The sequence below is a fragment of the Setaria italica genome, chromosome VI (assembly GCF_000263155.2).
Source record: "Setaria italica strain Yugu1 chromosome VI, Setaria_italica_v2.0, whole genome shotgun sequence".
Lineage (NCBI taxonomy): Eukaryota > Viridiplantae > Streptophyta > Magnoliopsida > Poales > Poaceae > Setaria > Setaria italica.
The window spans coordinates 12768358-12791205 of record NC_028455.1 but is presented as its reverse complement, the minus strand read 5'-3'; the positions used below and the strand labels follow the sequence as shown (position 1 = coordinate 12791205).

General features: G+C 47.3%; 1 protein-coding gene and 1 pseudogene across 1 annotated transcript; one reads left to right on the top strand and one right to left on the bottom strand.

Annotated features, from left to right (window-relative positions):
* The first annotated feature begins 622 nt into the window (after positions 1-622).
* LOC101773973 (transmembrane 9 superfamily member 9) lies at positions 623-5145 on the top strand. Its single transcript, XM_004973084.4, has 7 exons — positions 623-874; positions 2490-2654; positions 2750-2859; positions 2943-3051; positions 3136-3248; positions 3329-3482; positions 3605-5145. The coding sequence occupies exons 1-7, from the start codon at positions 764-766 to the stop codon at positions 4760-4762; spliced, it is 1920 nt and encodes a 639-aa protein (XP_004973141.1). The 5' UTR covers positions 623-763; the 3' UTR covers positions 4763-5145.
* A 2589-nt stretch (positions 5146-7734) lies between these two features.
* LOC101775048 lies at positions 7735-10051 on the bottom strand (annotated as a pseudogene).
* Positions 10052-22848: the final 12797 nt, after the last annotated feature.

The following is a 22848-nucleotide window of genomic DNA, read 5'->3' as shown; positions in this document are numbered from 1 at the left end:
CGGCTGCTGCTCTCGGTCGTGCCCGTACGTGCGAGTCCCCCACGGCCCACCACGGCAACACCGCAACTCCGCAAGTCCGCAACAGCGCGCACGCACCAAACTCCCCTTTTCTTTCCGTGGCGCGCACCTAACGTGCCCGCTGACGCGTGGTCCCCACAGACCCCCTCGGGGGCGTGCGCGGGCCCCACCTGCCCGAATCGTTTGGCACCAACGCAAGCAAAGCTCGTGTTGTCACGTAGGTGAGACGTTCCAGTCCCTCTCGGCGCTGTTCGCTACTACCAACCCGCAGCCGCGCAGCACGACCGCTGAGACGTGGGACCGACGTGCTGCCTCACGTCCGGGCCCACCTGTTAGCGTGAGCTTGTCCTTCGAGATTCGCTACGCGCTGAATCTCGTGCCTCACAGACAGGTGGGACCGTACCGAGTTTACCGTTACCCCAGGCGTCGAAACTCACCGAGCCGGTAAAAAGGCTTATCACGACGCGTAACTCCGAACTTGTCACTGAGCAGTGGGGTCACGAGGCTCGCGGGCCCACTTGTCGGTGGGAGGTTAGGCGGTTTAGGTCCGGCTCCAGCCGGCCCGTGCGGGTGGCCCTGCGCCCACCTCCATTAAACCATCACCACCACCTCGTCGCGCAACGCAGCGGAAAAGCGCCATCTCGTCCCTCCGTCGTCGTCCCCGTCCCCGCCTGTCTGTTGCTCCTTCTCTCTCCCCGCGCCCCGGGGGAAGCCGCGACCGCCGCGCCGATCCACTCCGGCCGCCATGGCGATGCCGGCGTGGGCCGTCGCCCTCGCCGCGCTCTGCCTCGTCGCGCTCGCGCCGCCCGCCGCGGGGTTCTACCTCCCCGGCGTCGCGCCCAACGACTTCGAGAAGGTACGGCTCGCTTCACCCGCGACCCCGGCCCTTGACTTGTCTCGCCTCCCGTTCTCTCTCTCTCTCTCTCTCTCTCTCTCTCTCTCTCTCTCTCCGGGTGCTGTGCCGTTGGCGATCGTCTGTGGTTCGGATCTGGCGTCGGCGGCGCCAGATCTGCGAGCGCGAGGGGTGGCCGCCGCGAGATCTGGCTGCGCGGGCTTGCGACGGCTCGCGCTCTCCGCGCAATGTGGCTGGCGTTGCGAATGTTTCGACCCTATCAGCCGCGCAAAACGCTATATCTTTTTATTTTCCTCCTCACGTTCATCACGTGAGATTCTGATTACGGATGAGTGCGCGTGTGAGGGTGACGGGATTACATGATGGAGATGTCTGCGGTGGGGAGAAGGAGAACTGCAAAATTATTTTACATTCGCGATTGCCTAGTGCTTGGGTGACAGCATCAGTGCATCACCAAAGGAGCATATTGGATTTAGATGTTTATTAGTGCTGGTCACTGTCGGTGGCAATTTGTTTGTTACGGCTGTTCTTTTCAGGAATGTAATTTTTATTGATTTTCTAGCATTAAACCTCAGTAGCTGTGAATGACCTAGTTTTTCACACTGGGATCACGACAGTAGTTGCAGTCCTTTTTTACCCTTTACTAAGACTATTTAAACATATTCTATGTTTTGGTATATGTTTTATTTGTTTATTTGTCAGTATGTGACCCAAGGTTCTAAATCTCCGGATAGTTTGATTTTAGCATTATGAGTTCGCTGCCGCTAATAGCTGCTATTAGCCGGAGATAGCCGCTAAATGTTCCCTCAATTAGCTGCCGCTAAAGGACTTGACGGGCCAAATTGAAGCACAGGCTCACTAAACCAACAGCCCATACAGCCCCTCCACCAGAATACCCTCTTCTGCTCATCCATTCCACACCTGCCGCTCGACTTTGGAGTTCCCGTTGAGAGCTCCTTGATTGACAGCAAGAGAGACGCAACAATGAGGCCGGCGGCCTCCCCGAGCGCCTCTGGTGGCCGTGAATCTTGCAAATCCTACCCCTTCACAACCACAAATGGAGCAGTGCTGTCACTTGCTTCAAGTTCACCCGTCACCCCAGTTTGGTAGAGGAGCAGACGTGCACCTGCACCGGTGTGGACGGGGAAGGCAGAGGGAGAGTTGCTGCTGCTTGATGTTCCTGGTTCCATTCCTACTCACCCTTTCTACACAGTATCGCTCCTTCCCTCTCTCTTTCCCTCTTAATTATTACTAAACCGCTAAATGTCTTAGCTGAAGCTATAGCCGGCTATAGCTGTTCTTAGCTTTGGCAGAACCCAACAGCTAAGAGGCTTAGCCGGAGATTTTAAACACTGATGTGGCCTAGTGTTTTCCTACTTGTTAGTATTGTTAATATATTCATGTTAGTGCCGTTTGAATTATTTAAATGGTATATTTGGCACCATTTTGCATTGCCTTGTGCTGTCTTATTCCTTTAAAGTGTTGGAGACAAGTTCCATACTTATTGAAAGGTATTCTTGCATTTCTGCTAACTGTGATTGCTTGCTTTATAGTTACAGAATGTAATTTGCTTGCTGTTCTGTTCTAATAATTATTTTTACCTGATCTATCTTTACAGAAAGATCCGCTTCCTGTGAAAGTCAACAAGCTGACTTCAATCAAGACACAACTGCCCTACTCCTACTATTCTCTCCCATTCTGCAAGCCTGACACAATTGTTGACAGTGCTGAAAACCTTGGTGAAGTTCTTCGCGGTGACCGCATTGAGAACTCTCCATATACGGTTTGTTCTGTTCTGTCACTGTGCATTGATTTCTTTAATCAGTGTTTGACACCTTAGGCTTACTGTTACTTTTTTTCCTCATGTATATTTTCCAGTTTGAGATGAGGGAGCCTCAGATGTGCCAAATAGTCTGCAAGATTTCTGTTGGAGAGAAAGAAGCAAAGCTTCTCAAGGAAAAGATTGAAGACGAGTACCGCGTCAATATGTATGTCAATAATTTAGCTTCTTGATTCTTGACTTAGTCATGTCTCTCTGGTGTTGTAATCATGATTTTCTCTAAATCAACAGGATTCTTGACAACCTACCCCTAGTTGTTCCTATTCAAAGAGTGGATCAAGAAGGTGCTTATTTCTATCAACATGGATTCCATGTTGGAGCCAAGGGAAAATACTCAGGGGTAAGTGGCTATGGTGCATTGACCAAATGCTGTATGAATTTGAAGTTTACAACATGAACTTAAACATTCCTATTTATCTGGCAGAGCAAGGATGAAAAGTACTTCATCCACAACCATTTGTCCTTTACGGTGAAATATCACAGGGACGAACAAAGGGATGTTTCTAGGATTGTGGCCTTTGAAGTGAAACCGTACAGGTAGATTCAGTTGTTGATGTTTTAAACTAACATGTTCTGAAGTATTCAGTGTTTAATGTCAAAACTTACATGTGCTGCAGTGTTAAGCATGAATATGAAGGGCAGTGGAATGATAAGAAGACCCGCCTGACAACATGTGATCCTCATGCTCAACGTGTAATTACATCATCCGATTCTCCTCAGGAGGTTGAAGTTGGCAAGGAAATCATATTTACTTACGATGTGGATTTCAAGGTCAGAATATATGTAAAAATTTCTTTTACATCTATAGTAGCTGTAGTACTACTCAGTAAACCATAAGTGAAAGATGAATATTGTGTGTTTGCTCATTTCTGAACTGCTCCGTCAATTTTCAGGAGAGTGATATCAAGTGGGCATCTCGGTGGGACAGCTATCTGCTGATGACAGATGATCAGATCCACTGGTTCTCCATTGTGAATTCTCTCATGATCGTTCTCTTCCTTTCGGGAATGGTTGCAATGATCATGCTCCGTACTCTTTATCGGGATATCTCCAAGTATAACCAGCTTGAGACTCAGGAAGAGGCCCAAGAAGAGACTGGATGGAAGCTTGTCCATGGTGATGTTTTCAGGCCTCCATCGAACTCCGACTGGCTCTGTGTCTATGTTGGCACTGGTGTCCAGTTCTTTGGCATGCTGCTTGTCACCATGGTATTTGCGGTTCTTGGCTTCCTTTCCCCATCAAACAGGGGTGGATTGATGACAGCTATGCTCCTGCTCTGGGTATTCATGGGGCTGCTTGCTGGCTACTCTTCCTCACGCCTCTACAAGTTGTTCAAGGGCTCAGAATGGAAGAACATTGCCTTGAGGACAGCATTCACTTTCCCTGGCAGTGTGTTTGCTATTTTCTTCTTCTTGAATGCTCTTATCTGGGGGCAGAAGTCCTCAGGTGCTGTTCCATTCACCACCATGTTTGCCCTTGTCCTCCTTTGGTTCGGTATCTCTGTGCCTTTGGTTTTTGTTGGAAGCTTCCTTGGCTTCAAGAAACCTACCATTGAAGATCCTGTAAAGACAAATAAGATACCAAGGCAGATCCCTGAGCAGGCCTGGTACATGAACCCAATCTTTTCTATTCTGATCGGAGGGATACTTCCATTTGGAGCTGTGTTCATTGAGCTCTTCTTCATCCTTACTTCCATCTGGCTGCACCAGTTCTACTACATCTTTGGGTTCCTCTTCCTTGTCTTCCTGATCCTTATCGTCACATGTGCTGAGATCTCGATTGTGCTCTGCTACTTCCAGCTCTGCAGTGAGGATTACTTGTGGTGGTGGAGGTCATACTTGACATCTGGTTCCTCTGCTCTCTACCTCTTCTTGTATGCGACCTTCTACTTCTTCACAAAGCTAGAGATCACCAAGTTCGTCTCTGCCGTTCTTTACTTTGGCTACATGCTCATTGCTTCATATGCCTTCTTTGCCTTGACTGGCACAATCGGATTCTATGCTTGCTTCCTGTTCACAAGGTTGATCTACTCTTCCGTCAAGATTGAGTAAGGTGAAGTGCTTTCTTGCCTAATTCTTTGTTGCCACGAAGGAAGATGGATTCTGCAGATAATGAAATCTACAGAACCCCAGAAATTAGCTGAGTGGCCCTCGGTTTTGAGTTCTCAAAGCTGGTAGTTATGATGAAGTGGCAATTTGTTATCATATAATTCAGGTATTATAGTTAGCCCAGTGATTTTTCTGTTTTCTCTTTGTTTTATATTTTTGGGCTGTGCCTTTGGACCACGAGGATATGCTTATCAAGCGCTCCTTGCAGAGCGAAGTGTATACGGATGCTGAGTAATCTATTTCTTGTTCATGTCAGAATTTATGTACTTGTTGACTTCCCGAAGATATATTACAGTTAAAATGTTGGAATAGCTATTTTTTCCGTACATGAAGGGTTTAAGGCTTGTGCGTATGGTCCGGACGTATCTTTTGGAGGCACAAATCAATCAAACATTCTCTTTTAATCTTTGTTTTTTGAGCACTCGATTATGTACAAATTATTGGGTATACAAACATACGTGCCGGCGTGTATAAATGGTGGACGTTAAAAAAATAATCTAAGGGCTTGTTTGGCAGAGCTCCACGTAGCTCCAGATCCTCAAAAACAACTCTGCTCCCAATTTTTTCAGCCAAACAGTTTTAGCTCCAGCAACTCCACCGCAGAGCTGCTCCACGAAAACGGTGGATCTACCCCCAGATCTATGGATTTGGTGGAGCACCTCAGGGGGTGCTCACGAAATCAAATTTGGTGAAGTTGGAGAAAATTACCCACCACTGCCACTCATTAGTGGAAAATGACCGGTTCGTTCTATTTTCTTTTCTTCTTCTCCGTGCGACACGCTGCTGTCCTTATCTTCTGTCATTGTCCACCCCTGCCTGCGGGAGCGCCGCCCGCCCCTACCCGCCAGAGCGTCGCCTGCCCCTGCTCGCCCCGCCCGCCATGCTTGCTCCGCCCGCCAGAGCCCCGCTCGCCTCTGCTCGCCCCGCCCGCCAAAGCCCCGCCTGCCCCTGCTCGCGCCTGCCCGCCCCTGCCACTGGAGCCCTTCTCGCTGGAGCCCTGCCCGCCCCTGCCGCCGGAGCCCGCCCCTGCCGCCGGAGCCCGCCCTGCCGTAGCCCCGCCCGCCCCTGCCGCTGGAGCCCCGCCCACCCCTGCTCACCCTTGCCGCCAGAGCGTAGGAGGGCGGCGGGTCCGTAGGCGCGGTAGGGAAGGCAGCGGAGGCGTGGGGAGGTCACACTCGCCGCGAAAAAGACGTTTTTTCTTCTTCTTTTTTTTAATTCGATGCAGGGGTCCAAATTGCCAGTGAGACAAAGATAAGAGTGGAGCTGTACCAAACGCTTTTTGAGATTTCAGATCCACGATGGAGCAGCTCTATGGTGGAGCTAACTGGATCTATGGATCTGAAGCTGTTTTTTCAGAGCTGGAGTTCTGCCACACAGGCCCTAAACATTGCAACAAACGTATGTGCCAATCAATCGCTGCTATATTTATGTCCTCTGTCTCTCGAGTGCCGCCGTCGTTGTTGCAGTATTCAGTCTGAGGCTTCAAACTGAGGATAAAGCCAGCATTTTCTACTCAACCAAGTACTGAAGTGCAAGACCTGGAGCATACATAAATCAAGAGTAGATCAGTACGTAGGGGAAAAAAAACGTAACTTACTTGCATGCACCTCAGTTTTGAATAGATCTGAGCAAAATGCGCGCCATGCGCTCGAGCTGGGCTGAGGAAAAGCCAAGTTTGTTTTGGGCCGAAAAATCCGGAAATCCTATTTAGCTTCCGGAAGTTTTTTTTTCCTTCCACAACTACCCGTGTTTGAGACTCGTGCGTGTAGCTCTTTACTGTTAGATGCGGCCTCCTTCCTCAACCCTAACTACCACGCGCCATCGCCCATGCCTGCTCCGCCCACGCTCCCGCGGCCGAGCTGACGCTACGCCTCCCGCACGTCTACACCGGGCCGCGCCAACAGGGCTAGCGCTCGCCACCGCCGGTGCTCCCACTACCACGAGGAAAGAAGAAAGCAGTTAAAATGATGGTTTGAAATGTTGAATTAGGTTTAGAAACATGTTGAATTGAATTTTTCAAAATATTAAACTAGGTCGCAAGAAATATTGAACGTGATATTTTTCTACAAAATGTTGAATCTACTCTTTGTAGGTGTTGATTTAAGTTTAAAAAATGTTAAATCTAATCTGTTAAAATGTTAAGTTAATTACCTATTATGGGTTTAATGGGCCTAAAAGTTACTATTCTTATCTGGCTTATGGAAGCCAGATACGAGCCCTGAAAAATCACACCCAGCACGCCCACAAGAGACATCAGGCCGGGCTCAAGCATCAAAATAATTGAAATAAATAATCGGAACTGTGTGCGCCCATTTTTATTTTGGGCGGGCAAAATCAGTACCATGCCTGTCACCATTAGAGCCACGGGCTGGGCTGGGCCTAGCTTCATTTGCTCATGTTAATTTTGAAGTACCACACTCCTTTTCCTTTACATGAAAAAAGAAATGATATTCAATTAAGATCTACTTGCGATAGGCTGTGCATCTTTGTTAGCTGCCGGGTGCCAACCCTTAAAAAGAACATGAAGGTTTTGATACCCATAAGAAATTTAGCAAAAGATTGCTCCTAACATATCAGGGGCGGACCTAGGGCCGAGCCGGAAAAAATCGAGGTCCTATACCAAACTTTAAAATGAGATCTACCTTCAAAAAAAATAGAATTTTAAATAAGATATATGATATATATCACAATAAGATATATCAAAAACCGTACCTATTCGACTTTTGCTTTCATAATCTTTAATTGAAGTACTTCATTCTTTTAGTATTCCTTGAAATGAAATCTTCAATGATATGCTCATAATCAATCTTCTCCAGTAATCCACTTTCAAGTGCTATTGTAGCCAAATCATTAAGTCTTTGTTGTGTCATTGTCGAACGTAAATATGACTTCAATAGTTTCAATTTTGAAAAGCTTCACTCTGCTGATGCAACGGTCACAGGAATGGTCAACAGAATTCTATATGCAATACTTGCATTGGGAAAACAGTCATGCCGCTTTAGGAGCTTTAGAATTTCAACAGGACCCATATTTTCTTTAGGAATGAAATCTTGAAGAAACTTTAACTCCACATACAAATCATTGGCATCAACATCAGATTTTCCGTCTTTTGTAAGGACAGTCCCAAGATTATCACAGAAGATTTCAAACTCGTGTCATCCAATGACTGTAATGTTTCAGAGGTAAATAGGAAACCAAAATTTTGTTGGTAACTCTGGTACTGTTCAAATCTTGTTGTGAGTGAAGAAATTGCTTGATCAACAACAGGTAAAAAATAGCTTATTCTAAATAGCTCCTCGGCAGACTGTGTAGCAGCATTTGTGTCATCTAGGTTCTCATCAAATTGTTTCTTTCTTCTAATTTCTCTTCTTTTACGAAACGTTGTACCAATATCCATCTCAAGTGCAATCCCTTTGGCAATCTCTAATGCTTCTGAGAAACCAGTTTCCCTATAACCCTTGAACAAAGAAATCAACCCTTCCACTTTCTCAATGGCAACATCAATAAGCATATCTTTTGCTTGCAAGTGTTTGCTTACTAAATTAACGGCATATAATACCTCATACCAAATGATGATTGACACTATAAATTCATATTCTCCAAGTTTATTGTTTGCCAAGCCCTTAGCCTCACTGCTTGTTTTTGGATCATTATCAACATCAGATACCTGAAATTGAAAGGAAGAAAATATGTGTTATAGTTGGAGATTGCCAAAATAAGTACATCATTATCAAATATCAGTACAACAATATTGGGTACCTGAAGTAGAGCCTCTTGAATGTCCGTGCACTGAAATCTTATAGCTTTAACACTTTCAACACGACTCTCCCAACATGTAGCTGATACTGACTTAAGAGTCAATCCTGATATGTTATCTTTCAGAATCTGCCATTTCTTGGTAGAATTAGCAAAAGTTGTATAGATGCGCTGGATGATTCCAAAGAAATCCTTAGCTTTACCACAAGTCTTAGCCATATCACAAAGTGTTAAATTAAGGCTATGGCAACCACAAGCAGAATAGAAAGCACGAGGATTTACATCCAAAAGTTTCTTTTTTACCCCTTTATGTTTCCCTTTCATATTTGACCCATTATCATAACCTTGTCCTCTCACATCATCTATATCAAGACCAAGGAGCTTTAGTTCATTCTCTAGCACATCAAAAAGTCCTTGCCCAGTTGTATCATTGACATCCAAAAATCCTATAAAGGATTCTTCTACGCGAACATCACTTGAAGATGAGTCAACATATCTTATAATTAAAGACATTTGTTCTTGGTGGCTTGTATCAAGAGTACAATCAAGTATGACAGAGAAGTACTTTGCACTCTTTATTTTCTTAATAATTTCAGACTTAATAGCAGAAGCAAGCAAATGTATCAACTCATTCTGAATCTTAAAATCAAGATAATGAGCTTGAGTTTCCTCACTTGTAATATGACGAACATGTTCTTGAATAATTGGGTCAAATTCAGCCAACATCTCTACCAATCCCAAGAAATTCCCATTGCTATCTTCATACATTTTGCTATTAGTCCCACGAAAAGCTAGATTATGCTTGGCAAGAAATTTAACAATGCAAACAATTCTGAACAAAACTTTTCTCCAATGGTCCTTTTCTTTCTCGAGTTGTCGTTGAGCACCTTTATCAATAGTTTGATCCTATTGCAATCTACTACGCAACTCATACCAAGTTGTCATACTCAAAACATGATTTGGACTTGTCTCATGCTCTTTAAGTCTAATACCAAGATGTATCCAATCATTAAACCCCTCATTTGCCAACTGACCTTTTCGATGGCCTTTTGTAAATAATTTACAACCAAAGCAAAAGACCTTGTCGAGTTCCTTAGAATAGACAAGCCAATCTCTATCACAATGCTCCCCATTTGATAAAATACTTGTATAGAATAGTGCAGAAAACCTTCTAGAATATCTATCCTTAGGACCTTTTGTAATTGATAAATCTCTTGTAGGGCCCTTTTGTGCTAAAATATCAATTTGTTTATGATCAAGGGAATCCCAATATCTAGGATCAAATATATCAGGCTGAAAGGAATCATTAACATTTGCAACAATATTGTCATCATTAACTTCCTCAACCCCAACAATATTTTCTGTCTCTATCTGACCATCTGTAGGATCATTGTCATCATTATTATCAAGTGCAGCTCCCTGTCCTTGACCAAGTGATTGATTATCGGTGGACTCTTTTCTAACAAATTTATCCATAGCACCCTTTTGAGATTGAGTTAAATCCTCTATTCTTTGTGTTGACGCCAGATTTTGTCACTAGTAAAATCGGTGCCAAGAAGAAAGGGAATCGAGAAGCACAGTGGGGAATCGGTCGAATGGTGCTATAGTATGAGATCGGCCGGTGATTTCTGTCTCGCTTCGGGTTGAACGTACCGGAGCCCCAATCGGTAGCCTTTTGCCGATAAGGAATCGGCCGATTAGGAGGATGGGTTAATTGGGCCTGTATGGGCTTGGAAAGGAATAGAAGGATGAGGTGGAGATCAGCCCACGAAGCGTGGAGTAACCAACCTAGCACGAATCGTGCTTGTAGATATTCGTTTTCTATTTGAATTAGGGGTAGAATTCTAGTCGGTTAAGAAGTTATCTGTACGGGGCTATAAATAGCTACCTTTGTAAATCTGTAATCATCAACAAATCAATACAACAACCTACTTTTTCCTCGTACTTACTTTCAAGAAGGCGACTTCGCCAATACTTTTCTCTCTTTCACGAGTTCGTGCGGGTTGGCAGGGCTGCATCAGCTTGATCTCCGGCCGATTCTGTAAGTTCCGCGTACCGAGTAATATCTAAGCTTTAACTTCAGGCGTATCGCTGTTGTTTCGTTTAGATTTATTCATTAGTTATCGATATTTACTAGAATCATAGGTTTTGCTTGTCTTTCTAGTTTTATCACCAGTTATCCAGCTAAGAATCGGTAGTTTCGGCTCTCTTTACGTTCTGCTATTAAATTCATCTATTGCTGATTAGATCTGTTCCTAGCGTTGTTATCATACCATTGTAACCGATTATTCTAGTAGTTTTCTGTCTACAAGGCTACAGTGATCGGCTGCTTTATAGCCGGTTCCTTTATTAAGGCAAATCGGCCGATTCGCTGATAAGCTCCCTCGAGATCGAAAACTTAGCCGATCGTGATTTCTGAACCTGACACGTATTCTTCCTTGCCAATCAACAGGTCAGATTGGCTGGCACGCCGCGTGAACCGCACTAGGGCAATTACCCGAACAGGAGCTAAGCAGATTCTCCCGGGTCGTGTGTCGGACGCTGGGATTCGGTTGGCCGATTTCTAGCACCAACACACTTTTGGCACGCCCGGTGGGACCAATACAACCGCCATCATGTCCGATATGATTCAACAGTCCATTTATCACACCTTCGTTGATCAATCCCCAGTACTTTCAAATATGGTGCACAACGCCGTCGTCAACTCCTTCGTTGGTGGGATACCTCAAGGATACAGGGGACCGGCATATTTCCAGCCGATTCCACCTCACCAAAACTATTCAAATTCGGTTTCACAGCCGATCCAACTTTCTGTTGGGGGTTCAGGTGCTTCCTCATCATCAGTTCCTATGGGGTATAACTCCATCCAACCGTCCTCTGCGCCGTTCCCTCCAGTTAGTCCATCACCTTGGGGGGCACCGTCAACCACGGCCGGACAGAATCAATCGGCCAATCAAGGAAACCCTCCATTCCAGGCGTCTTTCCAGGCGACCATTCGGCCGATCGTACCGCCATATAAGCCTATCGCTCCGGAGGTCAACAAGACAGCAGAGCTCATGCTATATGATGAAACGAGTGGCTCATTTAAACAGCCGACCTTTACTACGCAGCCGGCTTTCACTCAGGTGCCACCTGTTTTCAATCAGCCTCCATTTATTCCGCCTCCAGTTTACCAGCACGTGCCAATTCCTCAGCCAACAATTCACCAGTAACAGCCAGATTGGTCAGCACGTATTGCGGAGGTGATGCAAGAACAATTCGGCTTAAAGCCGAAGGTACAAGCTTACACCTACAGAACACCGTACCCGTCTACATATGACCTATTGCCGTTTCCCCATCGGTATAAAGTTCCTGACTTCACCAAGTTTTCAGGGATGGATGACACTTCGACCGTAGAGCACGTGAACAGATTTATCATCCAATGTGGAGAGGTAGCTACGCAGGACGCTCTACGAGTACGGTTGTTCTCATCATCTTTGTCTGGTTCAGCCTTTCAGTGGTTCACGACATTACCGCCAAACTCGATTATCACATGGGCCGATTTAGAAAGATAGTTCCACAAATACTTCTACGCCGGGGTGCATGAGATGAAGCTGTCCGATTTGACCAGCCTCAGGCAAAGAAGTGACGAACCGATATCCTCGTATATACAGAGGTTTCGGGAAATCAGGAACAAATGCTACTCCCTGGCTCTAAACGACGCGCAATTGGCCGATATAGCTTTTCAAGGCCTCCTGCCCCATATCAAAGAAAGATACGCCTCACAGGAGTTCGAGAGTTTGAGCCAGATTGTCCACCGATTGTCTGGACAGGAGGTTCGTTCCTTCGACCCACGGAGGAATTTCCAGAAGAAGGTGGCGTTCCTGGAAGAGTTAGAGGACGAGGAGGACGTTGAAGTCGGACTTGCGGAATGGATCAAGGGAAAGAAGCTGATTTCATGCCCATTCGGCAAAAAGGAGCCAGAGGTGTTCGGTTTTGACACGACTAAGGCCGATAAAATCTTCGACCTCCTCCTCCAAGAAGGACAGATTAAACTCTCGCCATATCATACAATACCTTCTGCCGAACAACTAAAAAAGATGAAGTACTGCAAGTGGCACAACGCCACATCCCATGATACTAATGAGTGCAAAATCTTCAGGCAGCAGATACAGTCGGCCATTGAGCAGGGCAGACTTAAATTCGAAGTGCCGACAAAATCTGCCAAGCCAATGAAGATCGACCAACACCCCTTCCCCACCAATATGGTTGATACGGGAAAGAATTCACTCCAAACAAAAGTGCTGACATCCGAATCGGCTAAAAAGAGTGGCGCCGTCGACCCCAGAAATCAAGCTACGCCTGAAGACGTCAAAGGGAAACGGCGTATGGAGGATGACGATGGCGAATCAGAAGGGCCACACATTACTTCCCAGTTTCTGCTCCAGAAGTACCAACGTCAGCATGAACGCTCAAGGTCCCGGGAAGAAGCAATGCGACGGCACGAAGATCACTGGAGGTGCCCGTTCTTCATCCACTGTTGGGAGAACAACCTCAGGCTACCTTCGGCCGATAATTGCCCAGAATGCAACGGTCCATATCGTGGCAATCGGCCGTTGAACAGGTCTCGCTCCAGAGACGGAAGGCCAGAACCGATCAGCAGGAATTGGCGCGACCAAGATGACCAGCGCCCTCCCGTGCGTGATCGGCTGGGGGGCAGAAGTGACCGATATGATCGGTCGGAAGATAGACGCCATGATAGGCAGGGGGCAGGACTGATCGGCATGACCGGTCAGAAAACAAGACCAACGTTCACAACCGGCTCGAAGAGATGGCCGATGCTCGGGTGACAGACGAAAACCCGTTAGGACGCGAACCGGAGTGGGAACGCGACAAGTCAGGGGGCAGACCAATAAACCCCAGGTGATGTCCCGATGGATTGACCAAGTCTCAAAAACGAAGAATCCAACGTCTCCGCCAATGGGAATAGCAAGAGGAGGAACAACAAAGCACGACAGACAAGAAGGAAGGAAGGCCTCGGGTGTGGCGCCCCAAAAGAAACGATAAGGGAGACGACGAATCGGCGGGTGACGAATCGGCAGCCGAGATCGGCATGGTTTTCATACTACCGATGGAGTTCATGACTCCCACCGATCAACAGGATGTATCGGCAATAGAAGAACAGACAGCACAGTTGGCTTTGGAGCCAATGATGGCCACATTCGAGAAGCCCGAAGATGACGAACGACAACACATGAAGGCGCTGTTCCTTAAAGGGCATGTTGACGGCCGCCCCCTCACTAGACTGATGGTAGACGGAGGAGCTGCAGTCAACATCATGCCGTACGCCGTACTCCGGAAGCTTGGGAAAAGCGACGACGACTTGACCAAGACAGACATGATGCTCAAAGACTTCGAGGGCAACGTGTCAAACGCTCGCGGCGCTCTCTGCATCGACCTCACCATCGGCAGTAAGACCCTTCCTACCACTTTCTTTATTATTAATGGCAAGGGGTCCTACAACATGCTACTCGGCCGAGACTGGATACACGCAAACTGCTGCATCCCGTCAACAATGCATCAATGCCTCGTGCAATGGGTCGGTGATAACATCGAGGTGGTCAACGCCGATTCCGCGTACAGCATCGCGGCAGCCGACACGCAGCAGTGGAGCTGCGAAACTGTCAGGTGCATATCCGGCAGAGTATGGGAGACCGATTTCCTGAAGGTCACCGATTTTGGCCTACAGCCGATCCGAGCAGTCGGCTCCGGAGACTCAGAGTAGATGGATCAGTTCGCCCGAGAAGATGGGAAGTTAGGACACGGGTTCACGTCGGCCGATTCATTAGAGATGATAGACTTAGGCGATGGTACCAAACCAAGGCCGACTTATATTAGTGCAAATTTAGACCCAGAATACAAGTGTAAATTGACAAATTTGTTAAAAGAATTTAAGGATTGTTTTGCTTGGGAGTATCACGAGATGCCCGGTTTGGACTGATCTATTGTTGAACATCGGCTGCCCATAAAACCAGGGTATCGACCGTACCAACAGCCCGCACGGCGCTGCAATCCTAAGATTCTGTCAGATATAAAAGCTGAAATAACTCGGCTAATCGAAGCAAAATTTATTCGGCAATGCCGTTATGCCGAGTGGATCTCCAACATTGTACCAGTATACAAGAAGAATGGAAAACTACGCGTTTGCGTTGATTTTAGGAACCTTAATCAGGCCACACCAATGGATGGTTACCCCATGCTGACGGCTGATGTACTAATCGACGCTGCCGCGGGGCACAAAATCATTAGCTTCATGGACGGAAACGCTGGATACAATCAAATACTTATGGCCGAAGAGGACATACCCAAAACGGCTTTCAGATGCCCATGCCACCTTGGCTTATTCGAGTGGGTGGTGATGACTTTTGGCTTGAAGAACGTTGGCGCTACATATCAGAGAGCCATGAATTACATATTTCACAAACTCATTGGTTTTTTGGTAGAGATCTACATCGATGACGTCGTAGTCAAGTCCAAAGGTCATGAAGAGCATCTGGCCGATTTGCGAAGAGTGCTAGAGTGCACAAAGAAACACGGTCTTAAGATGAATCCCAATAAATGTGCCTTCGGCGTATCCGTCGGACAGTTCTTAGGATTCATGGTGCACGAGCGAGGGATAGAGATCAATCGGAAAACCATAGCGGCCATCAACAAAGTTATAGCCCCGCAAAACAAGACCGAATTGCAATCTTTAATCGGCAAGGTGAATTTCATCAGAAGATTCATATCTAATCTATCTGGGCGGATTCAGGCGTTCACACCACTGTTGAAGTTGAAGCCTGACCAGGAATTCATATGGGGGGAGGAGCAGCGCAAAGCATTGGAAGATATCAAGAAATACTTGATCTCGCCACCAGTATTGGTTCCTCCTCAAACTGGTAAGCCGTTTAAACTGTACTTATCAGCCGATGAAAAAGCTATTGGGTCGGCTTTAGTCCAGGAGTTCGAAGGCAAGGAATGGGTAATTTATTATGTCAGTAGAAGACTTCTGGACACTGAAACAAGATATCCTCCGGTGGAGCGTTTGTGCTTATGTCTTTACTTTTCATGCACCAAACTCAGGCACTATCTACTGTCGGCAGAATGCGTGGTCGTATGCAAAGACGACGTAGTAAAATACATGCTATCACTGCCGATCTTGAAAGGCCGAATCGGCAAATGGATCTTGGCTTTGTCAGAGTTTGACCTACGGTATGAATCGGCAAAAGCCGTCAAAGGTCAGGTCATGGCCGATTTCGTCGCCCAGCACTGCGGACCGGAGATTGCCCTCGTAGAGCCTGCACCTTGGACATTATATTTCGACGGGTCATCGTGTGGGGTCGGATCAGGAATCGGCATCGTTCTCATATCGCCTCGGGGGGCAAGCTATGATTTTTCTCTGCCGATAGAAACCACCGCTACTAACAATCAAGCAGAATACCGAGCTATATTGAAGGGCCTACAACTATTAAGGGAAGTCAAGGCCGATTCTGTTGAAATCTTCGGAGACTCTATGCTTATTGTGGATCAACTGACCGGAAGGTCCGAATGCAAAGACGACGTATTAAGAATTTATTACGAAGATTGCTTACAGCTCTTAAAAGAATTCAGATCGGCAGTAATCGAGCACATCCCAAGGGACCGCAACGAAGATGCCAACAAACTCGCCCAGCACGCATCTGGATATCGGCCAATTCTAGGCGCTATGGCTCTAGAACTCACAGCCGATGACTGGCGTAAAGAAATTGCCGAGTACCTGAAGGATCCGTCTAAAAAGGTGGAACGACGAGTACGTTTTCATGCTACTAAATACGTACTGCTCGAAGATGACCTGTTCTACCGAATGATCGACGGAGTTCTTCTCAAATGCCTTGGGACAGAGGAGGCCAAGACTCTGATGGGAGAAATCCATGAAGGGGTATGTGGAGCACACCAATCGGCCCATAAGATGAAATGGATGATCAGGAATAATGGGTACTACTGGACAACAATCCTCGAAGACTATTTCAAATATTATAAGGGTTGTCAGGATTGTCAAAAGTTCGGAAATGTCCAACGTGCACCCGCATCGGCCATGAATCCTATCGTTAAGCCATGGCCGTTCAGGGGATGGGGAATAGACCTTATCGGCCAAATTTACCCACCATCAAGCAAAGGGCACAAATTTATTCTGGTGGCTACTGATTATTTTACCAAATGGGTAGAGGCAATTCCGTTAAGAGCCGTGACATCGGCTATCATGGCCGACTTCGTAAGGGATCACATCGTCTACCGATTCGGTATCCCTCAGACTATAACAACCGATCAGGGAACAATGTTCACATCGGGGGAATTTGAGGAATTTACAACCAATATGGGAATCAAATTGTTAAATTCTTCTCCGTACTACGCCCAAGCCAATGGTCAGGCAGAATCCTCCAACAAAGGGATAATCAAGTTGATCAAAAGAAAAATCGAGGAACAGCCAAAGAAGTGGCATCTATGTTTGACTGAGGCTCTATGGGCGTACAGGATGGCTTGTCATGGGGCTACCAAGTTATCTCCCTATCAATTGGTGTACGGTCACGATGCAGTACTACCATGGGAATCGAGGGCGGGATCGAGGCGTATTTCGCTCCAGGACCAGTTAACGGCCGATGACTACTCGTCACTGATGAAAAGGGAACTTGATGATTTGGCTGGCCAACGATTGAGAGCTTTGATAAGCATCGAAGAAAACAAAAAGAAAGTAGCCAGGTGGTACGATAAGAAGGTTAAAGTCAAACAATTCTCCCCTGGGGACTTAGTATGGAAGTTAGTATTGCCGATTGGGTCGAAAGATCCTAAATTCGGAAAATGGTCCCCTACATGGGAAGGGCTGTATAGAATCGGCAGATGTGTTCCAGGGAATGCTTACATCTTGAAAACAATAGAGGGGGAAGAATTTACTAGAGCTTTGAACGGAAGGTATTTAAAAATATATTATCCTAGTATATGGGTCGGAGCATAAGAGATTAACTGTAATGCAATCACACATAGCCGATACAAATCGGTTCGAACACGTAGTCATCCAAATCGGCCGATGTATTCATTCGGTACGGGTGATGGGTTACACGGCCGACAAAACACTAGTCGCCCTTAGAACAAAAAATACAAAAAACTAATTATTCTTCTTCTTGTGCGCCTTCCCAGTCAGATCCAACTCGTTCATGATGTGGAGGTATGCTTCTTCTATTTCTTTCATTGAAGCCTCCGCTTCAACTTGACGAGGGAGAGGATGGCTCCGATCCATGGGCGGGCGCGAAGTTCCCGCTGCCGCGTCTTCAAGGACGACTCGCGGAGGAAGTGGATGGCTCCTATTGGTGGGAGAGCGCCGGCCTCCATTACTCTCCACAAACTCCAGGACCACACGAGCCTCCGCGGTGACGTGGTCTCGAAGTTCATCACGATGAGCCCTGATCAGCTCCATGTCCTCTGACGACAATGGGTCCTCAGAGTGTATGATCTCAATGGCGCGTATGAGCTCGGGGCTAAGACGTTGGGGCTGAAACAAAGATGGGTTAAGAAGGGGCATCTTCTTCCCGAAATCTGAAAAGAGAAGGAGGAGTCAAAGCCAAGTCTTCACCTGGTTGACAGAAGAGGAAGAAGTCGACGAAGACATGATGGAAAGTCGCGCCGACGAGAGGAATAAGAGAGTAAAACCGAAAGCCGAACTGGTACTATCGGGAAGAAGTGCCTAGGCCGGTATTTATAGGAAAAAGATGCGTGGAAATTTGGTGAGGCTACGTCCCATCGGAAATAAGAAGGGCAATAAATAGAAAGGGCGTCACGAAGGACGGTCAAAATAGATAGTAAATGTTCGTACAAAACAATCAGTGTTTTACAGATTACCCAGAAGGGTATCGATAGCCGTGATTGCCCGACGCCGGATCTGATCGGCGGAGTCTAGAACCCGTTGGTCGTCGTCCGCCGATCCGGGAACTTCTGATGCGCTGCGGTGGAGTTTCAGGGCCTCGTGGGCTAGGTGCTGCCTCTCCCGCTTCAAATCGGCAATGACAGACGGGAGTTCTTGGAGCCTTTTCTCTTCGGCACTGATTGCTTTGGTCACTTGCTCCATCTCCTTGGCAAGTTCCGCCCTCCGACGCTTGAGGCGGTCTATCTCACCGATGATCCCTGGGCGGGAGTCTTCCAGAAAATGAATACGCCGATGCGCCTCTTGAGCTTGACGCTTGAACGCGTCCTCCTCTTCACGAGTCTTGGCCAGCTTGGCGCGATCGGCCATGTGACGAAGGGCTCTGAAGACCGGGATCCTCATAGACTCGATGAAGGCCGCCGGCGCCAGGGCCTCCTCCGCCTCTTCTGGTACTCGTCTGCTGACGTCACTGAAGAGCTGCCGAATCGGCGAAGCATCTTCCACTAATCGGCCGATGTCCCCTTGAAGGAGGGATCGGATACTAGCAAGTTTGGCTCGGACGTCATCAGGAATGGAACTCAAGGCAACTTGGCGGGAAGCGACTTCTTCATCGTCGGAGAGAGCAACCGCAAAAGAGAAAAGGCTGTTGTCGGGGGTGTCTTGTTCCTGGAAATAATAAAGGAAAAATAAATCGGCTGGGAGTGGAAGCAAATCAGCTGAGTAAAGCCGAAGTATAACTTACCACTTTGAAACGAATTTCTTCATGTTGCAGTTGGGTAGCCGTCACGCCTTGCTCAGGGGATTGCGCCATGGGTTCATCAGAAGAAGAAGACTCCACAACGATCGGCGCGGTGCTTGGACCAGCTCCCTGAGACAAGGCCGGTGGTTGAGGAGCGCTGGGTGTGCCGATGGCCTGTGTCAGAAGATTGAATAAGTACATTATGCAAATACCAAGGAAGATCGGTAAAATAGTGCTATACCTCAATGGATGGAAGCAGGGGCGCGCCGATGGCCGATTGGGTTGCTGCCGATTGTTGTATTTCCATAGGAGTGCTCTGTGCAGTCTAAAGATAAGAAGGGTTAATATCAGAGCAACGAACGGGAAGAATAACACTTAGGTTTACCTGAACAGCCTCTAATAACAATGACGCGGTGGCTGCCCCAGCTTGTGCGACGGCTTGGGTATCGGTATCTTGGACGGCCTGAGAGGGTGGTGCGGCCGGAGTCTCTGCCGATACAAGCACAGGAGGATCCGCCGAATCTATACGAGCTCGAACTCGGCGACTGGTCTTCTTGGTGATCCTCTTCTGGACTTGTTTCGATCGGCCGGCAATCACGTCTACGGATGGAGCATCATAGCCGATGAGAGGATAAGTGGTGTATGGATGATGATGCTCTATTAGCCGACCACTCCGGCTGTGTGTTGGGGGCGTGCGATTCTCGGCCTGAAAAATAAGTAGAACCATTAGTATTCAATCATGTTAAGAGGGATAAAAATCGGCTAAGGAGAATACCTCGGCGTTCGGGTCGATGTTGGCTGGATCCAGGAGGTTGCAGTATGCCGATGCCGAATTGCAGAAGAGAAATTGCTTCCAATCGGCCCACCAGAGTTTGAACGGCTGGACAGCAAAGGGGGCTACTAGCCAGTTGTTCAGGTTAATGGTACTGGAGTCCGGAATCCGGTCTCGTAACCGATTATAGTCCAGACCAGATGTGAGCTCATCTCTAAACTTGATTCGGCCAGCAAAATACACTTGAATCGGCAGCTGACCCATGCCGAACTGACGTGCTGCGGTGGAAGGGTTGTAGAACTCATACGTAGGGGCATCCTTCCCCGAGAAGAAGTTGGCTGGCAAGATTCCTGGCTTGATTAACTCATCATAGAGCCCTTCATCAAATCGGCCAGTGGTTGAATCAAAGCAGGTTGGGAGTTCAAAGATCGGGTCATCCCGTTGATAGGGAAACCAAATGGTTGCATCTTCGTTGAAGCCGTTATAGAAACATCGAAAGTACTCGGCTACCTTTGTAGCAGAATACGTGCAACCTGGGAAAGCTGATGCCGCTTCACCAAAGGACATGCATCGGCGACGTTCGGTAGGGTCTTCTGCCGACTCGATGTTGGGGAACATCATACGGTCCACCCGCTGCTGAGTAATCTCGCTCATGTAAAGGTTCAGCCACAAGTTGATGAACCACCAGGGTCCACCTGGATTTCCGATCGGCTCCCCCTTGGATAGTTTGATGCCGATTTGATGGAGCATGTGGTACGCCGCCCCTAGCAAATGTTTCCCAAGAGGGACATGGTTTCCTCTGGACAGTGCTTCAGCTAAAGCCTGGGTATTAGTTGACGGGCCGACGGCTCTTCCACAAAAGAAATGTTTTTCTAACCACATCATCAAGAAGGCCGTATGCTCCCTGTTTTCAACAGACCCGGTTCTTTTATTGCTTCTGATGAATCCCTTCCACCCGCCGATTCCCCTTGTGTCCAGCCGATGTGATGTTGCGGCTAAAAGGTGGAAGGGTGTGTCCGGGGAAGAAACGTCAAGGCCGGTCAACAGGACTACATCGGCCAGTGTTGGGGTCATAGGTCCGTGCCCAAATAAGAAGGCATTAAGTGCATCAGACCAAAAATAAGAAGCCGCTATTACCAACGGCTCATTTTTCTCCATCTGGGATAAGGACAGGTTGATACACTGGCCGATTTTGAGCTCTTCCCATGAGACGCTCTTTGACGCGGCTACCCGTTGGTACCATTCCCTCCAACCTGGGGTTTCATTCAGCCAGGACCTAAAAGTACCCAACCAGTGATCTAAGTCCATGTCGGACAATTTGAAAGGTATCCTGTGGGTTTCCAAATTGATAAGATCTATTGGATCTGGGTTCCCCATAGGTCCGAGACAAACAAGGCCGGGATTTCCCGTAAGATGGATGGTAATGCGATGCCTAATTGCCTAAAAAAAGGAAAGGGGAGTGTAAACAAGTAGGAAACAGATCTAAAGTAAATGCATTGCCGATAGAAAGAGGATTCGGTATTTACCTCTGGGATGAAGTTCTGAGTGATCGGTGTGGTCACCGGTGCAGATGCGGACGATGGGACCGCGATGGGGATCGCCATTGGGATCTCCGATGAAGCTCCATCTTCTGTGGATGGAGCAACGGCCGTCGCCACTACCGCCGGAGGCGCTACTTCTGGAACGTCGCGCGCTGGAGAGCTGCCGGAAGGAGCCGCCATTGGAAGAGAAGGGGAAAAGTAACAGGAGGATGGCGCTAGAAGGCTTCGGCGGCAAGGGAAAGAAGCTGACGAGAGAAGAGGGCGCGCGCGCTTGGAAAGAAAGACGTAAGCTTGAAGATGAAGTGCGGGGTGAAGCGCTATTTAAAGGATGCCTGAAGGAGGGTAAAAACGGAATTTTCACCGCGCCGGCGTTTCGAGTTTTCGGGAGTAGTGGCTGTCGTGGGCGCCCGTTTTGAAAAGATTGCAATCATCAGTTGGAAGACCGCGAAACGGAAGGATATTTTCACTGCGGCCGTTTCGGAGGGGAGGTTATAAAGAATTTCGAAGTAAAAGACTATGTTTTACTCCGAAACTGGGGGGCATGTGTTGACGCCAGATTTCGTCACTAGTAAAATCGGCGCCAAGAAGAAAGGGAATCGGAGAAGCACAGTGGGGAATCGGTCGAATGGTGCTACAGTATGAGATCGGCCGGTGATTTCTGTCTCGCTTCGGGTCGAACGTACCGGAGCCCCAATCGGTAGCCTTTTGCCGATAAGGAATCGGTCGATTAGGAGGATGGGTTAATTGGGCCTGTATGGGCTTGGAAAGGAATAGAAGGATGAGGTGGAGATCAGCCCACGAAGCGTGGAGTAACCAACCTAGCACGAATCGTGCTTGTAGATATTCGTTTTCTATTTGAATTAGGGGTAGAATTCTAGTCGGTTAAGAAGTTATCTGTATGGGGCTATAAATAGCTACCTTTGTAAATCTGTAATCATCAACAAATCAATACAACAACCTACTTTTTCCTCGTACTTACTTTCAAGTAGGCGACTTCGCCAATACTTTTCTCTCTTTCACGAGTTCGTGCGGGTTGGCAGGGCTGCATCAGCTTGATCTCCGGCCGATTCTGTAAGTTCCGCGTACCGAGTAATATCTAAGCTTTAACTTCGGGCGTATCGCTGTTGTTTCGTTTAGATTTATTCATTAGTTATCGATATTTACTAGAATCATAGGTTTTGCTTGTCTTTCTAGTTTTATCACCAGTTATCCAGCTAAGAATCGGTAGTTTCGGCTCTCTTTACGTTCTGCTATTAAATTCATCTATTGCCGATTAGATCTGTTCCTAGCGTTGTTATCATAGCATTGTAA